The sequence below is a fragment of the Alexandromys fortis genome, unplaced genomic scaffold (assembly GCF_014885135.2).
Source record: "Alexandromys fortis isolate MF-2015 unplaced genomic scaffold, M_Fortis_MF-2015_v1.1 scaffold_221, whole genome shotgun sequence".
NCBI classification, from domain to species: Eukaryota; Metazoa; Chordata; class Mammalia; order Rodentia; family Cricetidae; genus Alexandromys; species Alexandromys fortis.
The window spans coordinates 221209-238998 of NW_026068096.1; the positions used below are offsets into that span (position 1 = coordinate 221209).

At 56.1% G+C, this 17790-nt stretch overlaps 1 protein-coding gene across 5 annotated transcripts; it reads right to left on the minus strand.

The window, feature by feature from the left end:
• Positions 1–94: 94 nt before the first annotated feature.
• Tle2 (TLE family member 2, transcriptional corepressor) lies at positions 95–14875 on the minus strand. 5 transcript variants are annotated; one of them, XM_050123438.1, is made up of 20 exons: positions 14509–14875; positions 14293–14390; positions 13864–13927; positions 13520–13564; positions 11739–11801; positions 9323–9364; positions 9003–9186; positions 8789–8808; positions 7994–8104; positions 7179–7223; positions 6727–6876; positions 4800–4938; positions 4108–4268; positions 3277–3347; positions 2896–3145; positions 2511–2758; positions 2286–2433; positions 1617–1767; positions 1116–1192; positions 95–319 (listed from the first exon to the last, which is right to left on the minus strand). In XM_050123438.1, exons 1-20 carry the CDS (start codon positions 14530–14532, stop codon positions 212–214), a joined length of 2199 nt encoding a protein of 732 aa, XP_049979395.1. In that variant the 5' UTR covers positions 14533–14875; the 3' UTR covers positions 95–211. The 5 variants fall into 5 exon arrangements, with proteins under 5 accessions (XP_049979395.1, XP_049979393.1, XP_049979392.1 ...); XM_050123436.1 differs by having other exon boundaries at positions 9003–9183; positions 9290–9364; XM_050123435.1 differs by having other exon boundaries at positions 9290–9364.
• Positions 14876–17790: the final 2915 nt, after the last annotated feature.

Genomic DNA, 17790 nt, shown 5'->3' on the forward strand with positions numbered 1-17790 from the left:
AAAAAAAAAAAAAAAAAAAAAAAAAAACACACAATAGGGGCTGACACCCAACTAGCCCTGGCCTCGCACGCTTGACACACACACAAAAGGAAAGTGAGTTGATAAATAGTTATATTTCCCCAGTGCCTCCAGCCCCACCCAGCCAGGAGGGAGGGAGCTGTCTGCGTGGCCATCCTTGGGCAGGTGACCTGGAGGTGTAGACAGATGGGGCTCAGTACACCACCTCGTACACAGTGGCCTTCTTGTCCCCTGAGCCTGTCACAATGTATTTATTATTCCTGGAGATGTCGCAGCTCAACACGGAGGAAGACTCTTTGGACTGGGACAGAGAAAGAGGTGAAGGCCAGCCTGACCACCGCGAAGTGCAGGAGCAGGAAGCCTGGTGCTTGGGGACTGGTCAAGGCTGATGGGTGTGGGTGTGGCCAGCGCCTTCTAGCTGTGGGCCAGCCTGAATTGGGTACTAAGATATGGTACCCAATTCAAGGCTTGCCTTCAGGTAGCTCAAGACAGCCACCCCATGACCTGCCCTTCCTCCTAGTCTCACTCTACACGCTAGGCTGGCCTCAAACCAGCCATGCCCCTGTCCCACCCACGTGCTGTGTACAAGGGGTACAGTGGTATCCCCGACATGTGAAGGGGCCCCAACAGCACTAACTCAAGAGAATACTAAAGATTGGAGGTGGTTGGGGAGGATAGGAAATCTGGAAGACAGCTATGCCACATCTGAAAGAGCTTCAAGAGACTTAGTAGAAGATGCAGTTGGAGCCTGGGGCTGACTGGGGAGAGTGCTTACCCAGCACACACAAGCCCTGGCTCCATCCCACCCTCGGGTGACTGAGCAGGATCATGAGGCCCTTTTCCAAATCTCACTTCATCTAATGAAGTAATGAAACGGCAACAGTGAAGGCTGCACTGCTGCGGGGGGTGGGGGGGTGGAAAGGCCCCGCACACTTCAGGAATATCGCTAGGCCATGAACCAAGCCCTGCTCTGACTCTTGCTACAGACTGGGCCCCCAGGGACATTCTGCTCAGCACAGAACCCAGTGTGGGGCTCCTTAAAGGGAACATCCGGGACACGAGTATAGAGGCAGCCACCAGCTGGGGAGGGTGGGTACCTGGAAAATGCTGGCCCCATAGGGTGTCCTCCAGGCGTTGAGCAAGTTATCCTTGCCTGTGCTAACAAACCAGCGTCCTGGGGAGGGAAAAGACCAGTAGTCACAGAGACAGGGACCTCCCAGGGCAGGGGCTCAGTGCCTGAGCCTTTGAAACTCCCCACCCTGCTACTCTACAGTGTCGAGCTGAGAGAGCTGCCAGTCAAACCCCACCCCCACACTGGCTACCCAGACTCTCCTGGAACTTGCTCTGTAGCCCAGGCTGCCTGGAGCTCACAGAGACCTTCCTGCCTCTGCCTCCCGAGTGCTGGGATTAAAGGCGTGTGCCAGCCACCTCATCTGGTCCATCCTTTTGTGACGTGTGTGTGTGTCTGGGCATTTACCTAAACCGACTTTGACCTCTAAGTGGCTGGGTGGACAGGCCTGGATAAATCATTCTAACTTGACCCGTTTTGGGGTGGCCCACGCTCCCTCTGTTGTCCCGGGGGGTCTCCCAGGCTGTACCACAGGAAGCGAACTTGAGCGACAGCACGCAACTCTCATGCAGGCGTAGCTGGTACTTCTCAGGTTTGCGCACGTGCAGGACCTCCACATGGCTGCTCTCCATCCCCACGGCCAGCCAGTCCTGGTTGGGACAGTGGCCCAGCGAGAAAATCTAGGGCAAGAGACAGCACTGAGACTGGGGTGCCCCATGTCTCCCATGGGGACTAAAGTGGAGCTGGTGATGAGCGTCCCATCTCAGCGCTAATCTGAGGCACAGGCACTCCGAACTGTGGGATTCTGGGTTAGTCTGTGCCTTGGTATTTTGGATTTTTGAGACCTGGTCTCACTATGCAGCTTTGGCCGTCCTGGAATTCACTCTGTAGACCAGGCTGAACTCAGGGACATCCACCTGCCTCTGTCTCCTAGTGCTGGGATTAGACATGTACCAGACACCTTGTATTTGAGGTAGGGTCCCTCACCTAATCGACTAATCTAACCCTCCAGCCAGTCCCGGGGATCCCTCTGTCTCCACGTGCCCCAAGTTGCAGGCAGGTACCCCGGCTTTTTGTGTGCATTATAAGGATTTGAACTCAAGCCCTCATACTAACTAGGCAACCGCTTTACCCAGAGTCCTATCCTGGCCTGGGCCTGGGAAGGGCACCCTGGGGGAGGCCGGGATGGCAGGTGCACCTGGGAGCTGAAGTCGTGCTGCTGCAGCTGGCGGCCCTCCCGCAGGTCCCAGCAGCGCACTGTATTATCCAGGCCCCCAGTCCACAGCCGGGTCCCATAGTCCGATATGTCTATGCAGCTGGCCCCGTCCGTGTGGCCCTGGAATTGCCTGTGGGTGGAGGGCAGGCATCCACATCTACATATCCCCCGTGCCTCCCCCACCCTACCCCAGGCCGCCCTACACACCTGACCATGGCCTGGTTCTGCAGGTCCCAGACTACGATGTTGCCATCGCTGCAGCAGGAGAAGCAGACTTTGGCGTCGGGGCTGACAGCCAGTGCATAGCAGGCCGGGGCGGAAGAGGTCAGCTCCGCCTTAATTCGTGGTGTGGGTGCTGCCAGGTCCCAGATGGACAGGGTGCTGGCTTCGCCGCCCACTATCAGGCTCTGCCCATCTGGCAGCAGCTTGCAGGAGCGGATGTAGTTGTCGCGGTTCTGCCGCAGTGAGAAGCAAGCCAGAGCAGAGCTGGGGCCACCCCAGTATCCACAGACCTACCCTATAGACCACGCCCATCCTACAGGCCCCGCCTAGTCCTGCAAACCCCGCCCAGCTCCGCAGGCCCCGCCCTCACCAGGCAATCCAGCTGAGCCACAGGTGTCTTGCTGCCCGGCTGGCCCACGTCCCACACCTTCACACAACCTTTGCCGCCCGTGTACACGTGCTGTGTGGAGCCGCTGATCGTGACAGCACACACCACCTCGCCGTGGGCCAGTGTGTGTAGCTGCCGAGCATGGCGAGGGATGCCAGTGCCCACCAGCGCATCCGATGGAAAGGGCACCGGCTGCATCTGGCCATCCGCAGACACGTGGAAGGAGTAGGCCCTGCAGAGGCCGCAGATGCGGGTGGGCGGACCACCCCGCCCACCCCACCCCAGCACAGGTGTTCCCAGGAAGATGGGGACCCATGCCTCACACACACACCCGGGTGACAGCCCAGCCCACATGCTACTCACGGCTTTGCCCCGGGGATGCCAGGCAAGGAGATGGACGAGCCTCGGAGATGCGGGTGTGACTCAAATGCCATCTGCCAGAGGCCAGAGACGTGACCCAAGGCAGGGCATTCAGCACCCCTCACCCAGGTCCCATCCCATGCCTGTCTGTCCCTCAGACAGGAAGCAAAAAGACTCACAAGCTTGCAAAAAGGAAGCAAAAAGACTCACAATACTTTTAAAATAAACTCCTGGGCCAGGCTTTTTAACCCAGCTGCATTCCTTCTGATTTTGCCCACAGCAGCACGTGCTAACATGGGTAAGGTTCGGATCATCCTCCCACACACATACTGGACCAAGCCTCCAGTTTCTTCTTTATTTCTTTTTATTATTATTATTTTCTCTTTTTTTGTTTCTTTTTTTTTATTTGTTTTTAGTCTTTGTTTTTTTCAAGAAAGGGTTTCTCTGTAGTGGCTGCCTGGAACTCACTCTGTAGACTGTAGACCAGGCTGGCCTCAAACTCAGAGATCTGTCTGCCTCTGCCTTCCCAGTACTGGAATTAAAGGCATGCGCCACCACACTCCCACCCCCATTCATTTTTGAGACAGAGACTCATGTGGTATGGGCTAGCCTCAAACTCCTCATCTTCCTGCTCCCCGGGCTAGGGTGACAGACAGGCACAACACGTCCAGTTTAAGTCGTCCTGGGAATGGCACCCAGAGTTTTCTGAGTTCCAATGTTAGTCCCTCTTTTTTACTAATTCTGTTCTTTGGATAAAGTAGGTTTCTCCACACCCCCTGCAAAGGCCTCCACAGATCTGCTGACCATCCTAGCGTCTGTAACCCGAGGACTCACCAGGGGTGAGCGTCCATACACGACAGAGCTGCTGGCCTGGGGGGACAGGTGGAGGCTGACATAGGAGCTGGGCATGGAGAGGTCCCCGTTGAGGGTGCTGTGGGAGCCCAGGCTGAAGGACGAGGTGAAGGGGCTGGACAGGGTCAGGGGACTCCTCAGGGCTGAGTGAGAAGGGCCAGGATATAACATATTCAGACACCCAAGTCCCATTTTTCCTGTCTTTCAGCTGACGAACTCCCACATTCTCCAAACACCCAGACTCGGTAAGAGGAGGATGGGAGGCTCAGAAAGGTCATACAACTAGCCTGAGGTCACGCAGCCGGTGAAGGCCCAGACTTCTCTCACAATCAATAAGCTGGGGGTCACTTTGTTTCCCTGGGCTTCAGTTTCCTAGGCTGAGAAGTGGCTAAAACAAGAAGACTGAGGCCCAAGGAGAGGCGGCACCTGGCTGGGGGTGAATCTGGGTCCGATCCATCAATCTCTCTCCCTTCCTTCACTTTTTCTTTTTCTTTTTTCAGACAGAGTCTTACTATGTAGACCAGACTGGCCTTGAACTCACAGAGATCCATAAGCCTCTGCCTCCTGAGTGCTGAGATTAAAGGCGTGCGCCACCACCGCCAACAACTCTCTCATCCTTTCTACTCTGGGGAGTCCCTCTGGATCAAAGGTACGCCAGACAGGAGGGGACTTACCGATGCTGTCTGTGGATGGTGCTGGTTGAGCCACCAGCTGACAGAGGTGGCCGGCAGAGCTGGGTCCTGGGGTGGACGCGTCCTGGGGTGGAGAGGGACCACATGACCTAGAGGCAGGAGTGCCTGTGGGGAGATCACTCTGTGGAGAACAAAGGGGCGCTAGTCACTGCAAGGGCCACTCTAGGGCTGACGTAGGGGAGCATGTGGCAGCCGCCTGGTCTCTCAGGCACTAGGTGAGCACAGAACCGAAAGTCGGGAAGACCTAGGTCCGCGGTGCAAACACAACCTCAGGAGTGTGGATATAAACTGGGTCCCCAGGAGAGAGTGCATGCAAAGAGGCGGGAACTCTTTGGGACAGCAATGTGCCATCCAGAGACAGAGACAAAGTCGGAGGCCACCGAGCTGGCAAGATGTCTCAGCAGGTAAAGATGGCTGTGGCCAAGCCTGGCAGTCTGTGTTCAACCCCTAAAACCCTAAAACCCACGTGGTAGGAAGGAACTGACTCCCAGAGTTGACCTCTGACCTCCAATAAGGCACACACACAGACATGGGTCTTTCTTTTAATGTTTACTGGGCAGAGGTGGTGCACGCCATTAACCCCAGCACGAGAGAGAGAGAGAGAGAGAGAGAGAGAGAGAGAGAGAGAGAGAGAGAGAGAGAGGCGGATCTCTGAGTTCAAGGCCAGCCTGGTCTACAGAGTGAGTTCTAATTTAGAGGCTGAGCAGGTGCGATGGTGCACACCTTTAATCCCAGCACTCCAGAGCAGAGGTGGGGGATCCCCAGGCCAGCCTGGGGTACATAGTGAGATCATGCCTCAATAAACAAAGAAACTGACAGGCTCCTAGGACAGTGGTCCCTTTGGCTCCAGAGGTCCTCAGCCCCTGGTGTCCTGAGAGCAGGCCTCTGCTTTCTATAGACGTGTTTTGCCAGACAGGGTTCGGGAGCTGAGGCTAGCCATGAGCTGACATCCTACAGAGGAAAATGTCTTTGGACCCTGGATCCTCCGGTGACCTTGGTGACACAGCTCCTAGAAGACTATGGGGCCGGGAGGTGGTGGCGCACGCCTTTAATCCCAGCACTCGGGAGGCAGAGGCAGGGGGATCTCTGGTTCGAGACCAGCCTGGTCTACAAGAGCTAGTTCCAGGACAGGCTCCAAAACCAAAAAAAAAAAAAAAAAAAAGACTATGGGACATCCTTGGGGTGTCTCCAGCTAGACCTGCCCCTACTGCCAAGGTCTACCTAGGTGGGGAGGGGATTAGATAACACTGGAGCCCACAATGACTGCTGGTTGCCATGGCAACCTTTGGGGGAGCCTAGAAACATATCATCTCTTACCCTGGGTGAAGTAGAGGGCAGAGGATCTGGGCAAGACCCAGAAGGGACCCTGGACTTTTGGGGACATCTGGGGTGGGGGAGGAGAGGTCTCTCCCAGGACCCTGTGCTGCAGTGGGGGAGTAGGGTTGGGGGAGTGGGGGTAGGGGTGGGGGGATGGGGGTAGTTCCCACCATTGCAGGAAGTGAGTGACCCAACTAGGTCCTATTTCTTTGCCCAGTTTGGTCATCAAGTTGCTTTTAAAATGTTTCCTGAGACTCAGCAGAATCTTCTGTGGGGGGAAAAATGAGGAACCCAAAGGAAAAAGGGTCAGGTGTAGTGAGTCATCAGTCCCCCAGTACTGAAGAGGTAGAGGCAGGAGGATCATGAGTTCAATGCCATCTTAGACTATATGAAGAGTTGGTGGCCAAGAAATATTGTCTCAGAAACAAAACAAAACAAAAAACCAACCATCAAAACCAAACAAAAAAAAAAATAAAGCAAACAAAAAACAAATGAGAAAATCTCGACTGGCTGATCTGCTCGTTGCACTCTGTCTGTTTCCAGGCCACCCTGGGATGATGAAAAGGAGTTTCACGCACACCCTCTTCCATACCATGGCTAGGTCTTTGCTTCTGGGGAGTGGTGAGCCCAAACTGGAGGCCAAGGAGGCTGGGCTGTCCGCGAGGTCCCTGCGGGCAGGGATGCAGACGGACGCCTTTCCACAGGGGGTGGTTGCAGGGCTGGGTGGCTCTGAGGGTTGGTCCTGACATTGAGAGGGGAATAGGTAAAGAGGAAAAGACACCCACAGTGGCCATGCAGCCCCCACCCTCCACAGAAGCAAGGAGAAGGGCTGGGCCTCACTTCTGGGGAGCCTGAAATCCAGGAAATGAATGGCCCACCTCCTCTGTGGGCCTCAGGGTCCCCACCTGCGCTGTAACAGGCTTTTGAGACCTCCAAACCGTCTGCCCATGTGTCCCCTGTCTGACCTTGCCAGAGACAGACAGGAACTCTCTCCCTCCCTCCCTCCCTCCCATCCCCCTTCCTTGCCCAGCCCCAACATCTCACCTCATCCACCACCAAGTTATAGTCACTCTTGTCTTCATCACTTTCCTGGGGGGGGGGGGAACACAGCCCGTCATGCCCCTGCCTCCACACCACGCCTCTCAGGTAGGTTTGTCTGTCCACCTCTGACCCACCACCTCCCCTATGCCTAGTCTCTTGCTGCCTTCTGGGAGCCTTGACCATGCTCGCCCAGGGGGACCCTTTGACCTTGGTACCTCTACACTATAACCTCTCCAGCTCCCACTGCACTCTGGAAGGACACCAAGCTCCAACTTCATTCCCAGATGCTGAAAAAGTCTTTCCTGACCCAGAGAGCAGGACAGATCACATTTGGATACACAGGGAGGAACCAAGGGTGCAATCTGAACCGAATTCTACAGAACCACTGTCTCCGGCTTCCCTCCCAAGCTCACTAGCCCCTGAGCTGCTGACTGCGATTCCTAGGGTGTCCTAGAAGCCCTCTGTCCCTAAATCACTCCCCCAGCCCCTCACTGGGGATTCTAGGCGGGGGCCCCACCCTGACCACGCCCCCCAACCCTCACTGGAGGACTCTAGGCAGGTGCTCTCTGAGCAATACCCGCAGTTCAGCTCATGGCAGAAATATATCAAAACAGCTGCTTGTCTCATTGGCTACAGACACTTAGCAGTGAAGCCTGGTAGGACAGTGTCTTTTGATTGGCAGGTGCTCCGCAAGCAATGGGAGGCTACAGAAGGCTGTAGAGTGAGCATCATGGACACGGTTCCCAAGGCTCTGCTCAGAGGCAAGTCTGGGTCCATCTCTTTTCACCCCAGTTTCTGCATCTCTCTCTAGAACTCACATAAGGCCCTGAGAGATCCTTATCTTCTGCTCTCTGCTGCTTCCCATTGCCACCTCGGCTGCTAGAATTCTCCTCTTCCACCAGACTCTCAGGGGGCGAAGGGGAAGCACTCTGCAGGGAGACAGGAAGAGGTAAAGGCGGGCTTGAGATGGTTCTTGGACTACATTCTTGTCCAGCCAGTACTGACTGAGTGCCCCTCACTGAGGGATTCTAGGCGGGGCTCTACCCTGACCACGCCCCTAACCCCTCACTGAGGATTCTAGGCGGAGCTCCACCCTGACCACGCCCCCAGCCCCTCACTGGGGGATTCTAGGTGTGGACTCTACCCTACCTCAGCATCAGTGCTAAATTCTCTGGATCTGTACAGATGGGGAAACTGAGTCCCACGAAAACACATTACAGTAGGACTTATAACCCACCAAACACTCATAGCTAACCCCTTGAGAATGGGGGATGCAAACCTTCCCACAAAGCAAGGAGTGCACCTGCATGAGGACCCCAGCCCGTTTTTCTGAGGCACACCCATTACAGCAGAACTTGAGAGACTGAGGCAGGGATTATCACGAGTTCAGAGCAGTGTAGGCTTTAAAGCAAGACCATGCCTCAAATTAAATAAACCAGAGCTGGCTTAGTGGTGTACAATTCTATCTCCAGAAACCAAGAGTCAGAGGCAGGAGGATCTCTGTGACCTCGAGGTCAACTGGAAGTATACAGTGAGACCCTGGGCTCCCGCCGCCTTAACACCCTGTACCACTCCCCCCCTATAGCCGCCACCGCCAGCCCAGGTGAACTCACCCTGCTCGCAGCTCTATCCACTGGACGGAAGCCGAGAGAAAACACACAGAATTAGGGATTGGACCCGGTGGTGCATGGAACAGTTCCATCCCAGCTTAGAACCCTTCCAGGAGATGCCCAGGGCAAGACTTGACCCCATGGCTGCAACCCCTACTATCGGTTACCCTCCCCGTCACGGTCCCTGCCAGTATCAGCCAGGGCCACCCCCACTCACCTCTGGACCCCTCGGGGTCCACACCCACGCGTTCTTCCTTGGCTGCAGCTGCCAGCTGGGCCTGCGCAGCCAGCGCCCCGGACAGGGCCAGCAGCCCCGAAGCCCCGGTGCCCACCAAGCCAGCTGGGCGTGGGGTGAGAGGTGCAGGGGCGGCGTGGGACAGTGGCTGGAGCTGGTTCTGCTGCTGAAGGGGGAGAGGATGGCCAGGGGGGGCAGGGGGTGGGGACAGGGGTGTGCGGAGGGGGAATGAGGGGGTGTCCCTGAGGCGGTGGGCTTGGGAGACTCACCCCCAGGAGGCTGTTCAGTTCCCCCAGGGTCACCTGCTTGGCTCGGTCCACAGCCTGGAGAACCTGCTGCTGGTGCTGCGGGTGGAGGGGACGCTGAGCGGGCTGCTGTGGGCCTTGGCCCAGGCTGTCTCTCTGTCTGTCTCTCTGTCTGTTGCTCTATGCCTCTATCTTTGTCTGTCCCTCTGTATATGTCTCAGCCTGTGTCTCTTTGTCTCTGTCTGTCTCTCTGCACATGAGGGGAAGAGGTGGGTATTGGCTGTCTTCCATCTTGTTTAGAGCCCAGGTCTCACAGCCCAGGGTCTCCTCCATACCTGGCACTGGCTGCCGTGCCTGGTGTTGGGGATTTGAACTCAGGTTTTCACGCTTGTGCGGTGAGCTCTTTACTCTCCGAGCCACCTTCCTGACCCCTTCTCTTGCTATTTTCAGTCTCATAACCAATTTAGTCAGGTCTCAAACTCCCAGCAATCCTCCTGCCTCGACCTCCTGCTTCCTTCCTTTGCGTTACAAAACAAAACAAAACCAGGAATACACCTTAGCTGATGTTCAGAGTTGGGCCGGGCGGACTGGACCAGTACCCTAACAGTAGAGAACTGTATGAATAAGCACCCATGCGCACAACACCTGCTGCCAAGCACCCACCCCAGAGTGGGCAGCTCGGGCTGGTCCTGAAGTTCAGCAGCAGCCCCGCCCAGCATCTTCATCCCCAACACTGCAGCATTAAATATGGAGGAATTCAATAAATTTGAGCACTCGTGGTTGGCGACCCCACACGGGACGCGGGTTGGAACCCAGCCCCCAGCCTTACTGTGAGGAGCTCTTCTCTCACCCTCAGGAAAGGGGCAGCAGGTCCCACAGAGGAAAGCGGGGATGCTGCATGGGGTACCCCGGGTGCCTACACCGAGGTGATACCTGTTCTCATGTCTCTGGAGGAACATCTCCAGACAGAGGTAGCAAAGGCCAATCCAAGGCCCTGTGGTCAGCGGGAGCGAGGAATCGCTCACACAGGACACAGAGCTTTCTGATAGTTCCATGAGCTGTTCACACAGGTCCCCGTCAGCCCTGACTCTGTTTTCAACATCACTGTACTAAAAACACCTAACAAAATTTACTACTCTGAACCATTCCAAGTGCACGGCTCAGCGGCATGAAGCTCATTCTCGCTACTGTGTGGCCTTCTCCAGAACTTGCCAAATCCCCAGTTTGAAGTGGTGTCCCAGGTCTCTCCCCAGGCCCCACTCCCTGGCCCTGGATCTACCAGGTGGGAACCTGCGGTGCATCCTGTGTGTGGTTCATCTCACCAAGCATCGTCTGTAGGATTAGCCCCATGATTGCTCACCTAACCCTCAGGACACCCTAAGCAGGAGGCTGCTGTAGGAACCCCTTCAGCCAGTAGCCTTTAAGTTACCCACCCCGCGTAACATGGGCGCGGCCTCTTATACTATAAATGCCGATGTCAAGCACACGCTCCCTCTCTCTTCTGGCTCCTGTTTCTGCGTTCGTGCAGAGGACTGTGATCTGTGAGTCCACCCCTAAATAAATAACCCTTTATTAAACTCAATTCTGAGCTAGTGTGGGATTTCCTTTTAACATCCTTCCTCAGGAGGTAAGCACAGAGAGGCACGTATCCTGCCAAAGGTCACACAGCGCAGGTCTGTGAGCAGTGAGGTACAGGTGCAACCCTAGCAAACCATCCAGAGAAGAGAGCCAGGGTTAGAAAAATGGCTCAGTCAGTACAGGACTTGTCAAGCAACCATGAGGGCCTGAGTTCAATTCTCCAAGAACCCCGTGAAAATCCAGGCATGTAGTGTGCGCCTGTAATTCCAGCACAGTGAGGAGACAGGAAGACCCTGGGGCTCACTGACTCGACAGCAACCCCTACTCAGCAGATTTCCAGGCCAGTCAGAGTCCCTGTCTGTTGGGGGGGGGGCATTCATCACGTGAAGATGACTGGGGCCAAGCCCTAAGACCTTAATTCAATCCTCGAAAACCCCAAGGTGTAAGGAGAGGACCCACTCCCGCAAGCTGGCCTCTGACTTCTACATGTGTGCCATGGCCCATGCATCCCCTTCCAAAAATAAATATCGGTTGGCCCAGTGGTTAACAGCATGAGCTGCTCCTGCAGAGGAGCGGGGCTCGGTTCCCAGCACCCATTGGCCGTTCACAACCTTCCACGACTTTATCTCCAGGGGACTCTGCACTACTGCATACACATGATGCCCAGACATATAAAATTAACTAAATATATAAAATTGTAATAAAAGCAAAAGATGGTAAATGGTGCCTTGGGAAGGACACCAAGACTGACCTCCGGCCTCCCCATGCATATGCATGCAGAAACGTAAGGAGCAGGAAGTCCCTGGTCCACACCTTCAATCGTGTGGCCTCCGTTTCTCCAGGGCCAGGCACACCCATCCTGTCCCTTCCCCACCCTCTGCACAGGCTCACTCACCTCCTGTGTGAGGAACGGGACCATCTGGGCACAGATTGCACTGAGCCGCTTCACAATCTCAGCCTAGTGACAAGATAAATGGGATTGGAGGGAACGACCTTCTCCACCACCCATGGTCCTGAGCATTTGGGAAGCTGTCTGACCGGGGAGTCATGGCCTTCTGCTTCCCCTTCCTCCACCCTCATGAAGCCCTTGGAGATATGGAACTTAGATGGATAGGTCCCCAGGCACGGTGGTGACTATCTGAGCTCGGGTATCCTGACGACACAGAGAAGCTGTGTGAAGGGTGGGGTGGCCAGCTGGCATGTTCCAGCTCTCCTCAAGTCTTTGGGGTGCTCTATGGTTGCCTCTGATCCCCCACCAGGGACCAGGTGATCAGTTACAGAAACCAGTAACATACGCAGAACGGCCCTCCAAACCCTCCCACTTCTAGTCCACTCCACGTCTAACTGCAGGGAGTCCAGTGTGGGGCTCTGCCGTGGAATCTTAGGTCAAGAGGCTATGACTCCATTCATCTGGAGGTCTCTGAGCCCTCAGAACCCTCAAGACCACTGGCCACTTTGGGGAACCAGCATTGGCTATCCACCTCTGGGATTAATTTCCACAATGAAAATCCCGTCCTAAAACTCCAACACCACTCGCTAGAGCCTGAGGAACTCATGGGGTCAAATCTTACAACCTAGAGCCCTGCCTCAGCACTCTGAGCCCTGAGAACCTTCAGGGCTAGTCCAGAACCTTCAGGGCTAACTAGAACCTTCAGGGCTAGCCCAGAACCTTCAGAGCTAACTAGAACCTTCAGGGCTAGCTCAGAACCTTCAGGGTTAGCTCAGAACCTTCAAGGCTAGCTCAGAACCTTCAGGGTTAGCTCAGAACCTTCAAGGCTAGCTCAGAACCTTCAGGGCTAGCTCAGAACCTTCAAGGCTAGCTCAGAACCTTCAGGGCTAGTCCAGAACCTTCAGGGCTAGCCCAGAACCTTCAGGGTTAGCTCAGAATCTTCAGGGCTAGCACAGAACCTTCAGGGTTAGCTCAGAACTTTGAACTCTACCTCAGAACGCTGAGGGCCATCTCAGAACCTAGACCCACATTCAGAATCTTAGATAGGAAGAGTCTCAGAACCTCACAGCCTAGGAGTCCATCTCTTCAGAGACAGACACAAAGCCCTTTGGTCTGTCTCTGAAGCACAAGACCAAGCTGAGCCCCGGCAGCAGGCTGAGCACCTAGAGAAACAGCCATTCCAACCCTCCAGGCCACTCTCAATAGGGTCACAAACAGAACACCAACAGACTCCAGGGATCCATCACAGGCTCACAAGGTCCATCACAGGCTCACAGGCTCCTGGGATCCATCACAGATTCCCAGGGTCCATCACAGGCTCCTGGGATCCATCACAGATTCCCAGGGTCCATCACAGACTCCTGGGATCCATCACAGGTTCCCAGGATCCACCACAGGTTCCCAGGGTCCACCACATGCTCCTGGGGGTCTATCATGCAATTGCAGAAATTTGGCTCTGCAGTAGAGTCCCTGCTGGAAGGAAAGTTGCCTCCAAGACTTCCTTGGCCTACAGCCCAAGCCCTCCTCCATGGAGACACTCCATTCCTCTGCTGTTCCTGCTCAGGCCACTGTCTCTAGATGCTGAGAATATTTTTTGTTACAAGATTAAGATCTCTTCCCCTGGCCTTGGGCAGCCCTCTGAGGCCTCCAGAGATGTTCAAAGATAACCTCTGCCCCACCGAAGTGTTCTGCCCCTTCCCACAGACCCCTGTCCCCCGAATGGTCACCTGTTTATGCATCTCAATGTTGAGGCCGTAGGACATCTCGTAGTACTGCAAAAAAGACAGCATGGCCAGTGTGGACAGCCGGCCCCACCCGGGGGACACAGTCTTAACCCAGCCTCGGGGGTGGGAGTATCAGGGCAGAACATGGAAACCCTGAACCTCATGGGGACCCAGACAGGGAACCCAGAAGGCGGGCCACAGTTGGGCTCAGACAGAAGAGACAAGCAGGCAGTTCTCAAGAGGGGGGACGGGAAGTACCCTTAGAAATAGCGCCTGATACCCCGACCCCTGGCTGCCTTCTTTAGGGAGAACACGAGGGTGGGTGCAGCAAGGGCGGGGACCCCTACCATCACGTAATGCCTTTGCATCTCTGTCTTCTCACTGGCCAGCTTTTCACACTCCAGCTTGAGGCTGGCAGGAAGATTGGACAAAAAAGGGGGATTGCCTCGCCACACCCCATGTGGGTCAGTTTTCACAGTGACAGGTAGGGGCTGACTGTCCCTCGCCCCCCTCCCGCCACGTCTTTAGAAACTGCCCCAGTCCAGACCTACCCTCCTGGATGAGATCAAACTCTTCCTCAGGGAAGGCTTTCCCAGAATCCACACACACCGCACCTTGGGAGCACCACCTCCACCAGGAAGCCCTCCTGTAGACCCAATGAGCCCCGCCCCTTGTTCTACAGACCACGCCCCCTTCACAAGCTGTCGTCCTCTCCACCCCCCGCAGCTGGGGGGTGGGGGGGCTCCCAGTGCCCAGAGCTGTCTGCTCCCCCTCACCTGTGATATTGAGCTTGGAGAAACTGGAATTCCTCTTTGATTCGGTCACAGATTTCCAGGACTGAGAACTTAAAAGGCTGGCCGGACTGCAATGGAGTCTGAGGGGGACAGAGTGTAAGGACACGGGGTGGGGGGTGAGTTCCGGGGAACCAGGAGGCAGGGATCCCTTCCTCGTTCTCCCCTCCTGTAGCCCAAAATGAGGGTCTTGGTACTCACCGGGTGCCTTCCCTGCGGGTACATCCTGCTGATGAACGGGTGGGAGAAGGGCCCCCCCAGCTTCGTGGAGGCTTGGGGATGTAGCAAGAGGAAAGCTGGGGTGCAGAGGTGGAGCTGGGAAGAGAAATTTAGGGTGCAAAGCTGAGGTTGGGAGAATGTGGGATGCGAGGTGGAGCTGAGGGTAGAATTGGGGTGCGGGGCGGAGCAGTGGGGCAGTATTTGGGGTGCTAAGCTAGAGCTGAAATGCAGCGGGACTGAGGCTGGAGAAGCTGGGAGAGAAGCCGGAGCTGGGGGAGGGATTTTCACGCAAAGAAAGAGCAGCCAGGGAGAGCCTGCCGGGGGCAGGGGATCCGGACCCCGCGCTGCGCCCCACCTCCCGCCAGCGCGCCCCGGTCGTCCAGCCCGAGGGCAGCTGCAGCCCACGCCGTAGGTCGGTGGCCGCCCGGGGTCGGCGCTAGTGGCCAGTGGCCGCTGTGGCTGCGGAGCCGCCTCCCTCCGCGGGACTCAGCTGGGAGCCGCGGGCGGGACTCGCCTTAAGGTAGCACCGGTCTGCTTCCTTGGCTCCCAGACCCTCTGGGGAAACTGAGGCTTGAGTTATAGCCTAGTGTTCCCACCCCACCCCCACGCGAAAGGAAAAAAATAAGAATGAAGGAGAAAAACAAGTTAGAAAAAATTTTTTCCTTGCGCGCTCCGGGAGCCCTGGGGGGCTGCAAGTGGCTTCTCTGAGTCAGTGACACAGTGCCCCATAAAGGATCAACACCCCCAAGAGCGAAGCAGAGACACACAGGGATCCCAGAAAGTTCAGATTCTGGCTTTGCTCGCCAGCCAATGCTACTCCACTGTGGGGACCTCATGAGGGGGCCTCTCTGGGAATCAGGGGTGAAGGACCAGGCAGCCTGACTTGCATGTTGGTGCCACCACCAGCCCTCTATCAGACCGGACTCCTAAGGGACCAGACAACTCAAATTAGTACACAGAACCTCAGCTGTGGGGACCAAACCTGAACACTAAAACATCTTGGGGGGCTCCACCCCTGACCACGCCCCCAGCCCCTCACTGGGGGATTCTAGGCTCCAAACCATGCCCTTAGACCTTTTACTTTTGGAGATGAGATCGTGCTGGGTTGCTCCTGCCTTGGTCCCTACTGTAGCTGGGACAACAGGCTCAGCTCTGACATCAAGCTTAAGTGTGTTCTCAGAGCTGAGAAAGCCACCTGTCACCTGGGAACCCCTCCCAGGGACAGAACAAGAGAGCTCTTAGCCCATTTCACAGAGAAGAAACCTCAGATCTGGTCCATCATGAAGTCAGTCAATAAACACGTGCCTGATGCTACTGTGGACAACTATGCACTGGGAAACAGCAGGCAGCAACCATCATAGTAACGGCTGGACTTCTGTGGGCAGTAAGCCAACTACAGGGGACAGAGGCGTTTATGAGACTCTGCAGAGGGTTTCCAGGATAGAAGGACAGACTGCCACCCTCTCTGATCAGACTCTGGGAGATGAGCCACAGCTCAGGTCAGGAGCAGCATGTGCAAAGCAAGAATTTAGACAGTGATGACAGAGACGAGCACACAGGAGCCACTGGTGGCAGTGCGTGGGCTCAGTGAGGGGTAGGGGCGTGGTCAGGGGTGGAGCCCCGCCCAGAATCCCCCAGTGAGGGGTAGGGGCGTGGTCAGGGGTGGAGCACCCTTAATATCTGGACCACCGCGCTCTCCAAAGTCCCAGGCCTAGTGCAGCACCCCGCCCCCAGGCCTTTGAAGATTCTGTACGGTGCACAGCTCCTTTGACAGTGGAACATTCCCCCCCCACACCGTTCCCACCACTGAGATTCTCCCCTGCGATTCTGTACCAGGGTCTCCTAGCTCAGTGGCTCTCAACCTTCCAGATGCTGAGACCCTTTAATACAGTTCCTCATGCTGTGATGACCCCCAACCATAAAACTATCTCATTGCTACTTCATGACTGTAATCTTGCTACTCTTATGAGTTGTAATGTCTCTGCTTTCTGGTAGTAGACCCACAGGTTGAGAACCTAGTACCAACTCCTCAGTCCTGGTTCCTGCCCGACTGGTTTGCTCCTTACTGATCATTTTTCCTTGCAGGTCGTTCGGTCCCCGTGGCGTGTGCCTCCCTAAACTGGCGGGACCAAGCCACAACCCCCACTCCCCAGGGCCTGGCTCAAAACTAAAGCGGGCGACGGGGTGAGACCAAGGAACACACCAGAAATTCTGGGCACACTGCTGGGGAGTGTGAGAAAACACCGCGTCCCCCAATCCGTGCCCAGTCGCCAGATGGCCTGGGACCCCAGTACCTCCTTTCCCTGCGCCTTTGCCAAACCTCACCATCTCCCAAAATCAAGCCTGTTTGCTATTGGTGGTAGCCCAGGCTGGTCTCAGCCTCTTCTGGGGAGTCAGGATCGCAGGTGCGTGTCACTGGAATCCTTTAAGCCCCCACCCCCACACAACACCCTTCCTTCTAATGACCCTCAGCCTCGGTATACTTATCCGGTACAAGCTCCCGTGGCTCCCTACTACCCAAGGACTCGGTCCCTCCTAGCTCTAAACCGAGCGCGTGTAGGTCACACCCTGCACCCTCCCTGCTCTAGGCTCCCAATCCCTTGTGACTTAATTTGAGTTCTGGCTCCGGGACTTTCTCTGGGGCTTCCAGGAATCCCCTCCCCCTACTGTCTTCAAAGATGAGCCCAAGGCCAATTTGAGACCCGAGGGGACGTCCAGGAGGAGGGAACCACTGTCCTGCGGCTAAGCGTCCTGGGAAGCCACTGATTCCGCGCCTTCGTGGGAGTTGCGATCCCTCAGGACTGAACCCCATCACACCGGGAAGTGGGGAGCACTGCGGAGTACCAAGTCTGCCTGGCCCCCGGGTCCCCCTCTTTGTAAAGTGGAGCTCAAAGGCTCGCAGTGACCCCCTGCCTTGGCTGCTCTCCAAAAGTAAAGAGGAAAAAAGCCGAGTCTGGGAGCCCGGACCGGGACTGCTCGGTCCACCTTAAATCAGACTGGCCGCCCTGCAGCCTGGGGACCGGCCTATCTCCGCAGCGGTTGGCCGGACGCGCCAGCCAATGGACTCCCGTGGCGCCCACATGGGTCTCTTACGTCATTTGGAGTACTGGCCAATGAGTGTCACACTCCCGACAGCCAATAGCAGGAGGCGGTGGGCTGGGCTGGGCCAATAGGAACACTCCCGTTGGACTGGGGCGCGCGGCTCCCACCAAGCTCCCCCCACCCGCCCGGAGAGGGGGGGGAACTCGCGTAGTGGTCCCTGAG

Coding starts and splice junctions, on each gene's coding strand:
- Tle2 (XM_050123435.1), bottom strand. CDS start 14,532: ATGTACCCGCAGGGAAGGCACCCG. Junction 4,939..6,726: donor GAAGCAAAGACCTAGCCATG/GTATGGAAGAGG, acceptor TGTTCTCCACAG/AGTGATCTCCCCACAGGCAC. Junction 3,348..4,107: donor TGTATGGACGCTCACCCCTG/GTGAGTCCTCGG, acceptor GGCCTCTGGCAG/ATGGCATTTGAGTCACACCC.